Consider the following 20,392-nt stretch of genomic DNA (forward strand, 5'->3'; position numbering starts at 1 on the left):
ACCTCCAGATTCTCCACCTCAAGACACTCATCCAGATAATAGAGCAGCACTTTTAAATATATAACTCATTGCCATTAATGATATAAGCCTATTATTCATTTACATATTGTATTAAGTTTTATTTGAATCAATTTGAATCAATACAATTCTAATATATATGCAGTGTATTGGTATAAATTATTTTTTTGTATTTAACAAATGTATTACATGTATCTAACTCTGTGATTTGATTTATTTCTCTTGTAGGCTAAATGATTGTGGCTTAACAGACAAAAGCTGTCCAGCTCTGGCTTCAGTCCTTGGATCAGATACCAATCTGAAAGAGCTGAACATGAACAATAATAATCTGCAGGACTCAGGAGTGAAGCTGCTCTGCACTGGTCTTAAAAATATTAATTGCAAACTAGAAATACTGAGGTAAGTTTTGTGACAATCATTAGTGTTTTGTTAATTTAAATTTGGACAATTTGCAGGCTTTAATTTCAGCATAAACTCCACATTTCAGGCCCCTCATTTATCAACCGTACATATGCACAGATGTGTGTGTAATGAGTGCGTAAGAACAGTCTCATGCAAAGTTAGGGATCTTCCGTCTTGTACTTTAACATAGGAATGTGTGTAAATATAAGCACAACTCTGAGCATGCTTAAGCAGAGAATCTAGTGCTAGAATGGCAATACTACAAAAATGAAGTGCTACTGTGTGTTTCCTGTGTCCTTTAATTGCAAATACTACATTTATAAATTAATATTTCAAGTTAGATGAGATATTTAGTCTTGTTTATCCCTCCAGGAAACAAGACTAAATATATTTTTGCTTATAAATAGTAAATGCATCTTGATGATTTAAAGTAAAAAGACAAAAATAATAAGGTATGCCTTTTTTTGCGTGCAGCTGGGAAGTCATTTGAAATGTAGCTTTAGTGTCATGACTGATCTTGCTTTGCTGGAGGATTCTGCAAACCATGCTCTGTGCAGAAAACATGTTTAAAAAGAGCGCACTGATCTGTTTAGTGAGTGCACAGAATGTCTTCTCAGTCGGTACTGCTTTCTTTTTCCATTATTTCGGGGAGGACATTACACATTCACATGATTTATAAAGGGAGGTGTTGTCACCATATATGGTTTATTGGAGCCGTTTCTGAATGCAAATGACAGTGTTTAAATGTGTTTTTTTTTAAGTCTAGATCTAGGCACGATGCTCTACTGCAGGATAAACACTGTACACTCAACACATTGACATATATTATTTCAATGTTACAAGGACATTTTTAAATTCTTGCTACTGGGTGTTTTTTGTGCGTCTTGTATAAGAGATCGCTGACTGAATGAGTTGCCATCATCATCATCATCATCATGACCAGTATTTGTTAAATGTCAGCTAAAACATACTGGTAAATATTAAGATTATAACTGAAGTGTTTTCTCTTTATGCAGTCTGAAGAACAACTGTATCACAGAAGGAGGTTGTCATGTTCTGGCTGCAGCTCTAAATTCAAACGCTTCAATTCTGACAGAGCTGGATCTGAGCAGGAATAAAATAGGAGACTCTGGATTGACAGAAATCTCCAGCCTGCTGAGAAATTCACAGACACTACAGATACTCAGGTCTGAATTTGGTTAATCTAAACATGAATCAATGTTAAGCTCCAGCTGGTCTGTAAACTGGTGCTGTGTCAAAAGGAATGAAATTGGTGTGTTGGTGTAGATATGTTTATAAAATATTGACAAACGGATGGATTTTTGGAGGTGATGGGAAATGTTAATATTCTAATGGTGTAATGCATATTTTTATGTATTCATTCATTCGTTCGTTCATTCATTCATTCATTCATTCATCAGTTCATTCATTCATTCATTCATCAGTTCATTAGTTTGGTCTTTCTGAAGAGTTTCAGACTGCAGTATCACAGAAGAAGGTTATAATACAGTTGCAATCAACATAATTCAACCCCCTTGACCTGCTAGACATTTTGCTGCGGAGAATATAATTTTATGAAAACAGATAACAAAGGCATTAGTAAAGTGTTAAAGTTTGTTAATACACCAATTTTATTAATAAAAATCACCAATAAACGCTGCCTGTAAGTGTTTAGAAGCTTCGGTCACCTCTCTACTACAGTCTTGACCCATTCCTCATCTGAAAAAGCTTCTTGATCACTGATAATCTTTGGTTTTCACATTGCCACTGCTTTCTTTAAATTCATCCAGATATTTTCAATGAGAGTTAAATCTGGAGACTGAACAAGCCACTCAAGAACATTCTATGACTTATCCCTGAACCAAGCAGAAGTAGATTTGGATGTGTACTTTGGGATGACTGTCCTGCAGGAAAGTCCATTGATCATGAGCTTCAGTCTTTGCACCAAAGGCATTACAATTCTTTTCAGAATGACCTGATACTTCAAAGAATACATGATGTCCTTCATACAGTCATGATTTCCACTTCCTGCTGCAGTAAAACACCCCATAACAGCACTGATCCACCTCCAAGTTTGACGATGGAGATGGTGTTCTTCTGCTTATGAGCTTGGTCACATCACTCCATAAAACATTCCTCCAGAGCTCCACAGGTCTACACAAATGAATTTTGGCAAGTTCAAGTCTGCCTTTTGTTCTTCTTGATCAAGAGTGGTATTCTCCAAGATGTCTCAACATGAAGGCCATACTTGTCTAGTGTTATTACATACTGCACTGAAATGGTTTTCCTTCTTTCATCGGGTCATTTTGCGAGTCTTTGGCTGTACATTGCAGGTTTTTCTTCAACACCCTAAAAAGGTTTTCTGGTACAACACACTTTTAGATAAGGAATAAGGCTGAGGGTTTTTAATGTCTTGGAAATCTTCTTACAGCCTTTACAGACTTTCTAAAATAATACAATTATTTATTCTCTATAACTTTTGTGAGATCTCTGTTGACTTCTTCCATTTTTGCTACTCAACTTCAGCACATGCATGGGTTAACTCTGTGTATGTGTAACAGCTCAAGCTAATTCTGTTTTTACTAGAGTTTCTAAAGACATAATTGTGTTTTTAAACTATTTTATTCTCCACCATGCAAATAAGACATAAGAGATACTCCACTCCAAAATGAAAATTTACCCCCATGTCGTTCCAAACCCGTTAAAGCTTTATTCGTCGTTGGAACACAATTGAATATATTTTGGATGAAAACCTGGAGGCTTTAGACTGCCAAGTAAAACAGCAATGTTGAATAAGGGTTGAATAATTGTGACATATCTCTGTTATTAAAATCTTATAACTCAAAAATAATACATTAAATAAGATTATATATTGACATTATGACTTTTAATATATTACTTTTGAAACCAGTGAACTGTTATAGATGTGATTTAGATTTTATCCTGGGTCTTCAGAAAAGCTTGTATTTGTAAAGTACTGCAGTTTCTGAGGGGTTGAGTAATTTTGATTGCAACTGTAGGTTATAATTGTGGAAAATTAAAAATGCAAAAATTTAAAATTGCATTTGTTGTAGTTTACGTTCACCAATTTATAACTTTACCCAGCTTTACTGTGAAAAGAGTCCATTCAGGTCAAAAATCCTGTAATGCATCTTTTTATTTTCTTCATTCTAGAACATGTACTTGTGTGACAATCTGTGTTATAATGAAGAATGACATCTTTTCTAATAGGCTTTCAGACTGCAGTATCACTGAAGAAGGTTATAAAGCTCTGTCTTCAGCTCTGAGATCAAACCCTTCACACCTGATAGAGCTGGATCTCACAGGAAATGATCCTGGAGAATCAGGAGTGAATCAGCTCTGTGATTTACTACAGGATCCAAACTGTCAACTCAAGACACTGAGGTGAGACCTGATCAAATAATATAAAATCAATTATACAAATATTCTTTCATCGGGTCATTTTGCAAGTATTTGGCTGTACATTGCAGGTTTTTCTTCAACACCCTAAAAAGGTTTTCTGGTACAACACACTTTTAGATAAGGAATAAGGCTGAGGGTTTTTAATGTCTTGGAAATCTTCTTACAGCCTTTACAGACTTTCTAAAATAATACAATTATTTATTCTCTATAACTTTTGTGAGATCTCTGTTGACTTCTTCCATTTTTGCTACTCAACTTCAGCACATGCATGTGTTAACTCTATGTATGTGTAACAGCTCAAGCTAATTCTGTTTTTATTAGAGTTTCTAAAGACATAATTGTGTTTTTAAACTATTTTATTCTCCACCATGCAAATAAGACATAAGAGATACTCCACTCCAAAATGAAAATTTACCCCCATGTCGTTCCAAACCCGTTAAAGCTTTATTCGTCGTTGGAACACAATTGAAGATATTTTGGATGAAAACCTGGAGGCTTTAGACTGCCAAGTAAAACAGCAATGTTGAATAAGGGTTGAATAATTGTGACATATCTCTGTTATTAAAATCTTATAACTCAAAAATAATACATTATATAAGATTATATATTGACATTATGACTTTTAATATATTACTTTTGAAACCAGTGAACTGTTATAGATGTGATTTAGATTTTATCCTGGGTCTTCAGAAAAGCTTGTATTTGTAAAGTACTGCAGTTTCTGAGGGGTTGAGTAATTTTAATTGCAACTGTAGGTTATAATTGTGGAAAATTAAAAATGCAAAAATTTAAAATTGCATTTGTTGTAGTTTACGTTCACCAATTTATAACTTTACCCAGTTTTACTGTGAAAAGAGTCCATTCAGGTCAAAAATCCTCTAATGCATATTTTTATTTTGTTCATTCTAGAACATGTACTTGTGTGACAATCTGTGTTATAATGAAGAATGACATCTTTTCTAATAGGCTTTCAGACTGCAGTATCACTGAAGAAGGTTATAAAGCTCTGTCTTCAGCTCTGAGATCAAACCCTTCACACCTGATAGAGCTGGATCTCACAGGAAATGATCCTGGAGAGTCAGGAGTGAAGCAGCTCTGTGATTTACTACAGGATCCAAACTGTCAACTCAAGTCACTGAGGTGAGACCTGATTAAATAATATAAAATCAATTATACAAATATTTAAAACATATTATATATATTAGGGGTGTAACAGTACTTGTATTCGTACCGGACCGTTTCGGTACAGGGCTTTCGGTACGGTGCACGTGTGTAACGAATGACGGAATGCAATATTTTGTGCGTGGAATATAAGTACATTTTCGTGTTTCCAAATGAACATATTAAGTGGCGGAAGTCTCCGCGTTCAGCGCAAATCCTGCCCTGCAGCTGATTCTATAAGGCCGGTGACACACTGGATGCGTGGAACAATTGTGTCTCAGTTGCGTGGCGTGTCCGTTTTTAATTCGGCTCTCATGTTAACAGGTTAGAGCTTGCAGACTGCCTGCATGAGACGCGCGGAAAAAACGTGCATGCTAGAAACGACGCCTATTTTTCACGTGACACGCAAGCGTGTTGGAAGCGTTTCCAGGCAAAATAGAATAGGAAAATATGTTTGTCATTTTGTACACAAATACATATTAATTCATGACACTTTGATGTTTGAAAGTCTATAGGTTGACATAAATTCAGATATAAATGTAGTTTAAAAAACAAATTAATAATTATCGATTTTCAAATATTGCACCTGTCAAACATAGTCTATTTTGCCATCAATACTGTTGACGGTGTCCTTTATCAGTAGGCTTTATATTTATGCTCAACATGAAGTATAGATATTGTTGTCGGGAAGACAAGAGCCTGGTCTGTCGGCGGTCTCCCTCTATGTCACCTAAAGCAGCAGCAGCGCGCCATCGTCGCGTCAGGCACGATTCTGGTGAAGCAGGCCTACAAGCTGGGATTGGTAATGCTGCACTGTATTCATAGTTATTTATCATATTTTTCATTATATTTTATTATATGTTATTGGTTTGAGGCCGAGTATTTTATTAAGTGGAGAGCTTAATAACAGCAGTATTTTATTTCTTATTCTTAAAAAAAAAAGTATTTAAAAAAGTGTATAGTAATAAACAACCTGCAGTTTAATGTTTGCATTTTTTTCCCTTACTGTACCGAAAATGAACCGAACCGTGACTTTAAAGGGGGGGTGAAATGCTCGTTTTCACTCAATATCCTGTTAATCTTGAGTACCCATAGAGTACTACTGCATCCTTCATAACTCCAAAAAGTCTTTCGTTTTATTATATTCATAAGAGAAAGATAGTCTGTACCGTTTTTTCCCGGAACAACATGACCGGCTGGAGGCGTGACGTGTGGGCGGAGCTAAAGAATCACGAGCGCGAGTAGGCTTTTGCGTTGAGAGCATCTGGAAACTGTGACATTACCGTGAGGACAAAACCATCATCCAAAACAAACCATGGCTAACAGTCAGATTCAGCCGTTTATTTATGATCCAGAATCAGATCCAGAGGCTGAAACTGAACGAGAGCAGCAGCAGCAACGACTACAGCAGAACATCTCTATGTAGTATGTATTGAAACTGTATATATTTGCTTAGCGGTTTTGTAAAATGACTAAGTTCCACTTTGTCGTTTTTTTTTTTTTTTTTTTTTTTTTTGTACATGTGGAAAGTGCAGTTTGATGACAACATCGCATGTTGTTTACTTGATGTTCTTACGCGCCGATAGCTAAGTTAACAACACAGAGATATTTGAAGCAGTTTTACTCACTGCCTGCGGTTCCAACACACGATCGTGACCCTTTTTCGTTGGGACTGCATTATCCTTAAGAAATAAACGATATGCAAATCCGCCGTCAAACTGGGCATTGTTTGTAAAACAAGCATCTTCAAAATGCAGGGAACAAACAAAAACACTTGCACAACTCCGTTGATGCTCTGTAAAAATGAACTCCATCCACTGGTCCCTTAATGCTGTTTTTTTTGTTTTTTTTTGGTAATCTGTGCAGGGTTGTCTTGCCCTGGCAACCAAAAACACACTTCTTTTGTGACATTTCGCGACGCTCTCACTCTGATCAGTGAATGACTGTTGTGCTCTCAGTGCTCTGCTATACGGGAGCGCGCGCTCTTCCAGCATAAGTGCCCTTAGGACCCATATAAGGAAATTACGCTCCATCTAACGTCACACAGACCCATACTCGAAAAAACTTTCCGAAACTTGTGACAAACCGGAAGGAGTATTTTTGGAACAAACCTACAACTTAATTTTTGAAACTTTGTCCATGTTTAGCATGGGAATCCAACTCTTTAACAGTGTAAAAAACTCAGTATGCATGAAATAGCATTTCACCCCCCCTTTAAAACCGAGGTACGTACCGAACCGTGATTTTTGCATACCGTTACACCCCTAATAAATATATATATATACACACACACATACACACACACACACACACACATTATATTATATTATATTATATTAAAGTGTATTATAGAATAATATTATTTCACTAATTCAGCCAGGTACACAATCTGTTGTTGAAAATGATCAAACATGAAAGATCAGATGCTGCAGCTGCTGTTGTTTTGATGATAAATGTCAGCACATTTTAGTTTTGTTAAAAGTTACAGGTTAATCAGACATTTTGGATTAGATTTAAATAGATTCATGTTTAGAATAACACATAGATGTGCTGGTGTTCAGTAGTTTGATGCCTCAATAGTTAACATTTATGATTGTGTTATTGTGGACATTTCTCATGAAACATATTTAGTGTGATTTATTATCCTGATTGTTTAAATGTTATTGAATGCACGGTACATTAATTTCCATCAAGCTCAGATTCACAACACTGTAGATCTACTTAGGGCTGAAACGATTCCTTGAGTAACTCGATTACAAAAATTGATTTATTTTAAATCTCACGTCAGGTTCTTTCACAATGATTGTTTTAATGTGACAACGCGTTTATGTCACCCACAAAGCGGAAGGAGACACAAGCGCTGCGTCCGAGGTTGCATACTGCAAGGAGTCAGCAGTGTTTTGATTTGAGGGCGCGGGCAAATGTAAAGAGAACGTCGTGGCGTGTGTCCATTGCAAGATAGAGCTGGCATACCACAACTAGGGCCCTATGATTTCCGCGATGCAGATAATGCGGAGGGAATTGAGGAATCCAGTCATAAAAAATGGACAGTTAAACGCGGAATGGCACAGAATTTGCCAAATTTTGAATGAATTAAAAAAGAATAGGTCATTGCACTTACATCAAATCACAATATGGAATAATATCTGTAAATATTAAGTCGGAACAGACTATTTAAATATGAATCCTGCATGTTCTGCGTGTCTCTGTTAATGAATGGAGCAGAATCGCGACTTCCTTTATTTCCACACACTGAAGCGCGCGTGACACTCACGGTAATTTCAGCATCTGCTGTATCACAGGACTTGAACACATGAGGAACGTCTCCAGAACTGCTCTGACAGTCACTTCATGAGCATTTGACCGTTTGATTTGAGTAAAACTAGCGTCACATCACATACACAGAACTTTAAAGGTACATCAACCCGTCAAAATAAAAGTCCGACTAAAGACTATTGTTCAGCAGAATGTACATAGCCTACCACAAAATATATATATATATATATTATTTTTTTTAAAGGTTTAATCCAGGGGCGCTTCTAGGGTGAGTGGAGATCCGGGGCTTAGCCCAGAAAAATCCATGTATGTGACTTTATTTTAATAAATCAGAAATATTTACCTTGTTTAAAATATACAAAAACAATAAACACAAAAAACAAATTTAAAACATTTTATTTAAAGTTTATCCCTTGTATCCTGACACATATGCTCTATCTCACTTTTTTTGTCTCTGTGTCTCAGTTTTCTTTTCTTTTCCAATCAAGCCTGACATGGCTACACTCGTCCTGGTAGAACAGGGATAAGAAGCAAACATTAAGCAGAGCACTGACATACTCTTACTCTACAAAGATATACCGGTCAAAGGACTTTATTATGCATTACAGTAAACAGATTCATGTTATTCAGTCTAGCAGATAAACCGTACCCTCTACTGAAGTCTGTGCATCATTCATCTGCTGTGGCTGCCTCATAAAGTTTTGTCCTATAACTTTGCTGTTGCCTGCTTTCCTCTTTTCTCAATTGTTTTTCTTCTCATCATAACAGCTCTCCTTTTGGGCTCTCCTTGCCTCTCTCCACTCCTTTCTCTTCTTCTATCCACACATGTCATCTTCTCATTTAATCTAATGTCTTCATTCATCTTCTAAGTTCCATTTGTTTTTAATGTCATCCCTTTCTCTTATCCATACATCTTGTCCACTCATTTCTCATTTTTCCTCGCTCCACTCTCTACCCACTATTTTTACCCCTATACCCTTTTACACTATTCTCCTCTTAAAGTGTGCCCACTTCTCTACTTTGCGTATTTGCCTTTTTCATTTGCTTTGAATTTTCTGTTTGTTATAGTGCTTTACAGTAAAATTGTGTTTGTTAAAATTAGTGTAATATTCATTACTATGTCCATATGGTCTGAAAATTATAAATTCTTTGTAATGAACAATTGTATTTTGGTTAAAAAAAAAAAAAAGACAAAATATTCAAATATTTACAAATATTTACAAATATTCATGAATGCAATAAAAACAATTCTTAGTTTATTGGTAATGAAGTAACTAATGATAACAAATAAAACTTTACTGTAAAGTGGTTTTATCTGCCTCCCTCCATCCCATTTCGGTCTGAACATGGTTCTTTATTGCGTTGATGGTGGTAGTTTAAGAGTGTATCGTCTTGATTTCATTTGGGCAAATCTGTCTATCACCATGTCATGGTCAACAGCATTCAAGTTCTCCTTCTCTATGGACATCACTGCCAGGTGGTTAAGCCGGTCTTGTTCCATTGTGTTTCTTAACCATGTATGCAGTCGACCCAAGGCACTAAAGGAACGTTCACAGCTGCAGCTACTGACTGGGATTGTCAGTGCTACTTGAAATACTGAATTCAGTGTGGGGAACATGTCAGTATTTAGCATCTTGAACACACTGACTATGTCAGGAATTACTTATTTCTCCTTCCTTCTGTTCAAGAAGTTTTTTGCCACCAGGAGCTCCTCTGACTGCAACTCTATTTTATAATGTTTGGCAAGAATCTTGAGAGATTCTTCATCAAGAAAGCTGTCTGATGCTGGATGGCAGGCTTGAATGCCCATCATAAGATCTACTCCTACTCCTGAGAAACGGTTGTCAATCTCTTGCATCATTCGGTCAAGGCAAGGGTAGTACAATGTACACATGTGGTCATGTGAAGAACTGATTTCTGAGGTATTCCCACATGATGTTTCCACCACATAATCATCAAGCCTCTTTTGTTTCCGTCTATAACCTGAAGAAGGTTCTGGAATGTGATTTACCTCACACAAGGCCTTTGTTTTTGAAAATAACTCTGTAGCACTCCCTGCTGTGCGTTGTTCTTTAAGAGAGGCGTAGACCGCTGTTTTGTATTGAACTGCTTGTCCCAGGTCTACGGTTTCCCTCTGCAGGAATTTGTGGAGGCCTTCAGTGATGGATAGAAGTCTATGAAACATCAGCAGCATGTAGACAGTGTTAAAGTTGCTGAGTTTGGACCTGAGGCCTACAGCCATTGGTGTTGAAATTTTGTCAAGACATTGCAGAATAGCACAGAAATTGTCAATTACAGCACTCACAGACTTCACCTGACATGCCCAACGTGTTGTTGACAGCTGTACCAGCTCAGATGAGTGTAGACCAAGCTGTTTTTGAACATCAGTAAACTTTTGGTGATTAACTAGAGATGCACTGAAAAACGAATAAAGGCTCTCCAGTAAATCAAAAAAGTTGGTGGCTTCTGGTATTGCCTTGCATGCATGGCACAGCACAAGATTTAATTCATGTGCATAGCAGTGAAGGTACAGTGCTTCTGGATGACGTTCTCTGAAACGGGCCTGTACGCCCCTCACAGCTCCACTCATAACTGCAGCTCCATCATATGCTTGTGCAACACACAGAAGATGGTCAATTTTATGTGATTTCAATTTTTGCTCTATTGCATCAGTGATGGATTGTGCATCAAAACCAACCAGTTTGCTGAAACCAAGGAAATTTTCCTTGATTCTGCCCTCAGACGTAACGCACACATACTGCCAGTTGTTCAGAGTGCCTGTCCCTTGCCTCATCTGCCATCAGAGAATACATCTTTGAATTTCTCATTTCTTTTATGATGCTTTCTGTGACCTCTTCTGAAATACATGCAATCATTTCATTTTGCGATGAGTGAGACAGGTAGGTAGCATGGGATGGAGCATTGTACTGTTGTAGAAATGGGTCAAACTGTGTGAGAAGTTTCATGCACTCAAGGAAGTTTCCCTGATTTTGACTCTGGCTCTGTTCATCATGTCCACGGAAAGCAATCCCCTGCTTCCCCAGAAATGACGTCACAGCAACAACACGATGGAGGTATTCACGTCTCTCAGTTATTTCTCCTGCACTGGCTCTATGAAGCTGTTCTGTTATATCTCCATGTGTTTCAGTTGTTTTGTAGCTCTTCCAGCATGTCATGGAAGCCTTATGAAGGCTACTTTGTTCATGCTCTCTGAATGATTCTAAAGCCCTTTTCCAGTTGGAGAAACCTGCACTTGTTAATGTGTCTTTGCTGTTTCGGATATGATGCTTGCCAAAGAGGCGACAAGAAAAGCATAATGCAGAATTTCTGGATACGGAATACTCAAGCCACTGAAATGCATCTAGCCAATTCTTATTAAAAGCTCTCTGCTGTGTTCCAGATTGGGTAAAGGGATACTGCTGAAGCTTCAGGTGTTTTGGGCCTGTCTGCAGTGTTCCTAGATCATCCCTTTCACCTTCTAAAGCCTCTTCTTTCCTTGCTGACTCATCTAAGACATGGTAAAATATCAAGCTCAGCTCTATTATCGTTTTAATAGTCTTCACTTAATGGCATGATTTTTGTGAGAATAGATTAAAAAAAAGGTGAATAAAGAATCTATAATAACAAAAAATAACTACGCCCATTCTTCCTGCACATATTACATTTTATAGGCTACCTTATTCTTACTTTATACATACACTCACATAAAACACACACAAACACTTAAAGACAATTATAATTATAAACGCAGGGCTCTATACACTTATATTTTTGAAGGAGCACTTACACAGCACTTACAAATTGCATAAATAATCTTATGAGGCTAATGTATCAAATATAAAATTTGGAATACAGAAATATGAAATTATGAAAAAAAAAAAATTAATGGTACTTTGCCACTAGGTGGCGGCATGCCACTGCCTTAATGAGGAAGTCGGTCAGTCATTTAATCAATGGATTCGTTCGAGACAGATGATTCATTCAGAAAAAAAGTAAGCAACAGTTTTTATGAATGGGTCAGTGAATCATTTACTCAAGCAAATTTATTCAGTTAACACCGCTGTGTGTTGCTACAGAGCAACAACAACATGCTTTGTTTGGAACCATTTCCTTTGCAGAATATGTTTTTTTTAATATTATCTTGTTGCCCTGACACGAAAAGTCTGCCATTTTTTTGTAGAAAATCAGATTGTTAAGATAAAGATTTTCGTTTTCTATAATTTGTATCTTAATTTTGATCAATGTTTTATCAATCAATTGCCCGTATTTTATAAATAAGAAGCAAATATATAACAGACAATGTAATGAGGCGCTGGCACGATCACTTGCATGTGACCTGGAGGGAGCCGAAACTCAGCGTGTGCCTCACAGATTTGAGAAATATAAGGCTATCTATTACAGAAAGCTTGAAATGTCTACTTTTAAACGAAAATATTAAAACCAAAATAAATAGGCTACTCTCTGATTATGTAATCCATAATGTGCATTTCTCTCTGGCGTTCATGGCAAGTCAGCATCGTCAACTTAATCTTTGCAGCGACACAGAAAACACCAGTTTATTACTAAACAATTAAATGTCTCCTTGCATATTTTGGAACCAGCAGGCCATTCTGGGTTGAGCGAGACCCCACGGAATGAGCGAACGGAGCGTAATATATGGAGAAATGCGCAAACCCGAACCTCATGTCTGCTGAACAGAAACATAAAAATAGACATAGCCAGACTAGACTATTTTAGAACAAATGATGAGCTTATTGACGATTTTTGTAAATAATTTTTGACAAAATTAGAATAGGCTATATTAAGGATAGTTTTCCTTTTTTTTTTTTTTGCCTAGCTCCTACGTCAATGGCCCAATGACGATATGATGATCATTTACTACATTTTAAAAATGCGGGTCAGGAAGCGGGTCGGGTACAATATTTTCTTTTCCTTTTTTTGCGGTCCGAGTTGCGGGCGGGTTAGTTGAAAATGTCGGTCGGGTGCGGGTTATTAATACATTGACCCGCGCATCACTGGTGTGAATGACAACGCGTAAATTGACAGACACTGTAGACGTGAGAGTCGAGAGATATTTATTTATTTATTTATTTAAATTCTAATATAAATTACTTTATTGGGCATTAAAACTCATTGATGGCATGGTGGTAATAAAAACATTCGGGGCTTTACTGAAAACGTTCGGGGCTCCAGCCCCTTAGCCCACCCCTAACGCCGCCCATGGTTTAATCACACAACATTTCTTCCATGTTTTATTTTTAATAGTAAATCCCCTTTGTTTACCAAAAAGTTACGGTAATTTTCAATAATTAAAAGATAAATTAAATTAATGTTTTATGTGTTTAATGTTTAATGTGCATCTCAGAAAATGCTTTATTTAAAACCCCAACTGAATGGCACTTAAATGAACTTAATTCATCTGTCAACTTTCTTGTCATTGTTCACAGTACAAGTACAGACAGAGAAACAATAGGTAATAATTACATGTTTATTCATGATGTATGCATTGCATTGTATGCATTTAAAAAAAAAAAAGTTGTACATTTTAAGAGGCCTGTGATGGTCACGGAGGGACCGCACGTTCAACATGGACGTTAATACGCACAAACACACGCCGAGACTGTTTGGTGATACAAGAGTTTATTGTAATTATTGATCAGAGAGTGAATAAAATACCTGCAACCCTCAGGCCATACTCTCCACTGCAGAAACAAACACACACTACCTTCCATTACAGAGACATTCATGTTTATACTGGTGGCCAGCACCATTACCACATGTGGAGGGACAATCTCACAGAAAACACTTTACACATGTTCCCTTAAATATACAGAGTCTGAAACAAACATATTGGCATGATTTTCTACTTAATAAATCTACTTTGATGTGATTAATTCGTTCACATTAAACAGGAAATAACAGCAATAACTCGGCCACGTTGCCCCTGAAACCCCCACGCTCAATTAATACATGGTAGATCCCCACCCTAAGCAGAACCAATAATTCCTGCCATTGTTTCTTACCAAGACTCTAAAAATCACGGGACAAACGCTACACGGGAACAATACACATAGTTTACAGGTATTTAATTCACTCTCTGATCAATAATTACAATAAACTCTTGTATCACCAAACATTCTCGGTGTGTGTTTGTGCGTATGTGTGCGTATTAACGTCCATGTTGAACGTGCGGTCCCTCCGTGACCGTCACAACACCCAGGAGTCTTATTTTATCTGGCATAATTAATATTGCACTTTAATTAAGCAAAAACACATTTTATCCGATTACTCGATTAATCGATGGAATTTTTGGTAGAATACTCGATTACTAAAATATTTGATAACTACAGCCCTAATTCTACTACAGCAGATCTATTACAGACCACAAACATGTGATGGAGACGATCACTGATGATTCAGCACACACACACACACACACACACACACACACACACAGACACACACACACACGTCTGAACCTGCAGTTCCCCTCATAATGAGCAGAATTATCAGTTAAATAAAACTATCCAGAGATGATCTGATCATGTTCTCTATTAGTGGATCAGAAATCCAGTGTTTGGTGAATTCTGCTACATAATAATAGAAAGAGCCGGCATCAAAAGATAATCTAAATATATCACTATGAATGCTTAGCTGTCACAATCTAGTTATCTCTTTGTTAACTTTCCTTATCTCCTGCTTAAAAGCCAGAACAATCTTCAGATTTTTGAGAATCATAAGCTTTTGCCCCTGAGTTTCTTTTAAATTTACTTTTGACTTTTGTCTTTCTTAAAAAAATATATATTTAAATGTTCAACTGTTTAAACTTGAACTAGAGCTTTTCATGACAGTTTGACAATCTTTAAATGTTTTGTGATGTGATGCACATTGAATTGATTCCAGCTTCATCTTCTCTTCTGCAGGTGTTTGGGTCCTGCTGCAGATGAAGGCTGTCAGTATGTGACTGGAATTGTGGGTAAAAACCCGTTACTCCTGAGAGAGCTGAATCTGAGTGGACATAAACTAGGAGACACAGGAGTGAATCAGATCTCTGCTCTACTGCAGGATAAACACTGTACACTCAACACACTGAAGTGAGTATCTTACATCATTTCACATGTTACATGACTAGTAATGTTACAGTCGTCTATTTTAATTCTCATTTGAGTCTGACCCCACGTTATAAAGCTTGGAAGAGCCAAGACATTTTTAATATAACTCTGATTATATTTGTCTCAAATAAGAAATTAATATACATCTAGGATGTCTTGAGGGTGAGTAAATCATGGGCTAATTTTCATTTTTTGGTGAACTATCCCTTTAAGTGCACAGAGGTTGGAGAAAATAATGTGAACACATTAGAAATATCCAGTATTTTATTAATGTGTTTACTGTTGTTTGTCTTTAATACAGCTTCCAACCTTCTTAGAAAAGATTAATACAACTTTTGAATAGACATCAGTTACATTTAGTCTCTAACTTCTGCTGTGACTGCTGAATGTGATCATGTTTACTGACTACAAACTGAGGATTGAAGACTAATTAAAAAAAAGTATATGCGTGTATGCCAGGTTTTTTGGCCAACTGGGTCTCTGAGTTTAGGTTAAGGAGGTTATGAATGAAGCTGGAGTTTCTCTGCGTAACGATGCGGACTCGCCATGAACGCCAGAGAGAAATGCACATTTCATTTGGATTACATCATCAGAGAGTAGCCTATTTATTTTGTTTTGAATATTTTCATTTAAAAGTAGTCATTTCATTTCAGTAGTCATATTTCTCAAATCTGCGAGGCACAAGCTGAGTTTCGGCGTCCTCCAGTTCACATCAATGCAAGTGATCGTTCCAGCACCTCATTACATTGTCTGCTATATATTTGCTTCTTATTTATTAAATACGGGCAACTGATTGATAAAACATTGATCTTCACCTTTTCTCTTGCACCCGCTCATTTTGGATCAACCTGTGATAGCTTGTTTTTTGCAATATATATATGTATATTTTTATATATGTTCATATATTTTTGTATAGTTAATCTGTCTATATTCTGTACTGTATGTTTTACTTGTAAAGTTAGTTGTTGTGTGGTCTAAACATTTGAAAGTTGTAATGAGTGTTTCTTGTTGCTCATACAGCAGGTCAAATACACAACCCAATATCCAATCATTTCACTTAATAATAGCAAAAATACACAAACATTTCTCTTTTATCCAGTGGGACAGAACTGTTTTCATTGTGTTTATTAATGGGACACAACAGAATAGTTGTGTGCTGCTGTATCAGAACATATTCATAGTGTTTATTGATGCTTCATATCATCTCTCTCTCATCAAACACCAGATTAATGAATGTGTAACACAACTGAACAGAACCGGTCCAGACTGGGCTTTATTCTGTGCAGGCATTGAAACTTCTGCAGGCATTGAAAATTAATTAATAAAACTTAATTGTATTTCTATCAAGAATCTGGAGAAATTTTACATAAATCATGAGAAGTGTCAATTATTTGATTAAATGAACAACTTATTTGTTTTTCTGTTTTGTAGACCAACTTGTGGAAAATTAACCAAAGGTGTTCAGACACTCTTCCTCTGTTTTTTGTTTTATCAAGACATTGTGACTTTATTAAATAGTTTTCTTCTATCTTCTCTCTTTCTGTCAATGTAGATTAAGATGCTGTTATTTGACAGATGAAGGTTGTTCTGCTGTGACTTCATGAACATAACGTGTCTGATTCATTGTGTTTTCTCTTTCTGTCTTCAGTCTGTATGATTGCAGTATTACAGAGAAACAGTGTCTCATCCTGACTTCAGCTCTGAAATCAAACCCATCACACCTGAGAGAACTGAACCTGAGCTGGAATAAACTACTAGGAGACTCTGGAGTGAAACACCTCAGTGATCTACTGATGAACACACAATTCAAGCTGGAGAAACTACAGTTAGTATCATTATACTCTACAGCAGTTACAGTCAGATTCCAGATTCCAGTTTATTTTCATAAAGTCACCATGAAATTAAAGTTGACAGTTATTATTTTTTATGAATATTGCAGTGCTGAAATGATTTATCTGTGCACATAATGTATTTCTAATCCTGATCTTTCATCTGAATAACTTTCCTTCTCCTCACATCTGTCATGAATCCTGTCCGCGGTCTTCCGTCCGCTCTCCACCAGAGATCCTCCTCCTGTTATATTGACTCACACTACACAGACTGTTATGTGTCCCCCGGACTACATTTCCCATGATCCATTGCACTGATTAACCATAATTGAAGGCGATTCATCTGTGATTATTAATGTGTTATTTAATATCTTGATAGTGAACTGCGGTTCTGTGTATTAAATGCTGCTCCATCTGAAATCAATCACTTTAAATAATAGTGTAAGTATTAAAATAACAAACTCAAATGGACAAAAATGTGTTTTAAGCTTATTCATATGTTGAGTCTCTTCTCCCTCACCTCACAGTGCTTTAGTTCAGGGCCTGCTTTCTTCTTGTACATATCACACACACACAAACACACACACACACATTTTTCGATGAGTCCACTAGTGATAATAATGTTACCTGCTTGACGGAAAGGGTTGCCAGGTTTTCAAAACAAAATCCACCTAATTGCTTCTCAAAACTAGTCCAAACTAACCACATTTCGAGAGGGTCCCTTGGTAAAAATAGCGTTCTGAAGCTAAAATACACGTCACTGGGGTCGTTTCAACCCACAGCAACATTGATAAAGTTTCAAATCCATGAGAAAACTGCAGACTTGGCAACACTGTGAGGATAGTAATGTCTACAACAGACTAAAGCGCTGTCTCCTGCTGCACTTATAGTAGTACGACTTTCCTCTGTGGATACACTTCCTCACAAGTGCAGTTCTAGCTTTTACGCCCAATTTACGCCCCTGCATGTGATTTATTGAGCAGCCCTACATTCAGAAGAGCACATCAGTTTTTCAGCCTGGTTCTCTTCTGAGAAGCTGGTGACCCATCAAATATAACAACAAAACATACATTAATAATAGTAATAATATTATTGCAATTTATTAAGTGTTTATTTAAATAAAATAATAAACTAAATAATAACGTGTGATAATTCTATTATATTTTAAAATAAAATGGGACTATTAAATACAAATACAATTATTTTATAGTAAACTTAAAAATAAAGTGCTAATATTTTTATTATTATTTTAATTTGAATTAGAATTTCTTTAATTTTTCATCTTCAAACTTAAACTCAGCAAGCTTTTATTTTGGCGGGTTGCTCGTAAGTCTATGTGCTTCTGGGTTTAGTCTGAAGAGCGTCAGTGAATGAAATGTCACAGTTCTGCATTGTGCTTTGAAAACATTAACAGGAAGCCTAGATTTATTCTTTCAGTTTGAATAGAAATCTTATACACTACAGTTTGTTGATCTAAAATGGTAATTGTGCATTAAAAGCAGTCAACCATGTCGGTCCACAAACACACACTCTGAACTCATTTACAGCGCGTTTCTTATTTTGGTCGCGCATGCGATAATAATTTAATTGAATAAAATAAAAAAAAACTTTAAAAAAGCTAACTGAGACTTGTTATAGCACTTGTGTATCATTGCTCATTTGTTGATTTTGATTGCTTCAGTTGTCGTAATTTATAAGTCACTTTGGATAAAAGCATCTGCTAAATGATGAAATGTAATGGAAATATAAGGTTTTGGCAGTTTTTAATTTGTATTTCTTTTAAATTATTGCAGTGTATGGTGTTAACACATAATGAATTACTCCCACATGAACATAACGTGTCTGATTCATTGTGTTTTCTCTTTCTGTCTTCAGTCTGTGTGATTGCAGTATTACAGAGAAACAGTGTCTCATCCTGACTTCAGCTCTGAAATCAAACCCATCACACCTGAGAGAACTGAACCTGAGCGGGAATAAACTACTAGGAGACTCTGGAGTGAAACACCTCAGTGATCTACTGATGAACACACAATTCAAGCTGGAGAAACTACAGTTAGTATCATTATACTCTACAGCAGTTACAGTCAGATTGATTTATCAGGGTACATCATTTATTTCCAAAAATGAATGTACCCTTGTGATCTTTAATGAAAATAACTATCACTTTCCCTCATAAAAACATCTCTTCTCTCGTCTGATGATGTGAAGGAGTGAAAACCTGTCAGTCTCATGAGATCACAGCAATAGACAACAATTATCAGCTTTTCTTCAAAAATTAATTCCTGACCTGCAGTAAAAAAACAAAAAACAAAATATGATCATAAAATGTACTTGTTTACTGTAAACTTCAATCTTAAAATGTCTTGAAGTAAATTTAGATTTATGAACAGAATTTTCTTGATTTGTTACATTTAAACTCTTTTTTTTTATGTTTTAATGTTATTGTAAAGTGGTTCTATAGTTGATCCTGTATCTTATTTATTTATTTTTTTGGTCTGACTAAAGATTCTTCAGACTTGAAATGTATCTAATATCCTCAAATCCTATTTTGTTTTAGATTAAGTTTATGGCTGAATGATTATTTATTTACTTTTATTGTTTTTAGGTTTTATTTATTGCACTGTATGTTGTTAACACATGATGAATTACTCCCACATGAACATAACGTGTCTGATTCATTGTGTTTTCTCTTTCTGTCTTCAGTCTGTGTGGATGCAGTATTACAGAGAAACAGTGTCTCATCCTGACTTCAGCTCTGAAATCAAACCCATCACACCTGAGAGAACTGGACCTGAGCTGGAATCAAATAAAAAACACAGGAGTGAATCACTTATGTGACGTACTGAAGGATTCACGCTGTAAACTGGAGAGATTGAGGTCAGTAACATTCACAGACAAGAATCAAAATGATGAAAATCACTTTGTTTAACTCTTGTGTGCTGTTTAAATGATGTTTGCTGAAATAAAAACAAATGTTCCCTTTATCTAAATGACATGAGACTTTGTATGGTTGTCAACACTTGATAGATCTACAAAGAGAAAATTAAACTGGATTGATATCTGGTTGTGTGTTAGTGTGAAAAAAGTCAATCTCTGGAGACCCACATTGAAATGAATGAGGAAATGATCAAATCGATACTTTTTCTTCTTAATTTATCAAATAAAATCAAT

The 20,392-nt window shown here is 36.2% G+C and overlaps 1 protein-coding gene across 1 annotated transcript in view; it reads left to right on the forward strand.

Moving 5' to 3' along the window:
• LOC127987694 (uncharacterized) overlaps positions 1-20,392 on the forward strand; it is a 2,462,016-nt gene that overhangs the window by 2,227,974 nt on the left and 213,650 nt on the right. Inside the window, exons 141-145 of the mRNA XM_052590053.1 lie at positions 3,652-3,825; positions 4,810-4,983; positions 15,204-15,374; positions 17,041-17,217; positions 19,097-19,273. Coding sequence (XP_052446013.1) covers positions 3,652-3,825; positions 4,810-4,983; positions 15,204-15,374; positions 17,041-17,217; positions 19,097-19,273 — 873 coding nt within the window. The remainder of the gene's footprint in view (positions 1-3,651; positions 3,826-4,809; positions 4,984-15,203; positions 15,375-17,040; positions 17,218-19,096; positions 19,274-20,392) is intronic.

The sequence above is a fragment of the Carassius gibelio genome, chromosome B22 (assembly GCF_023724105.1).
Source record: "Carassius gibelio isolate Cgi1373 ecotype wild population from Czech Republic chromosome B22, carGib1.2-hapl.c, whole genome shotgun sequence".
Taxonomy (NCBI): Eukaryota; Metazoa; Chordata; class Actinopteri; order Cypriniformes; family Cyprinidae; genus Carassius; species Carassius gibelio.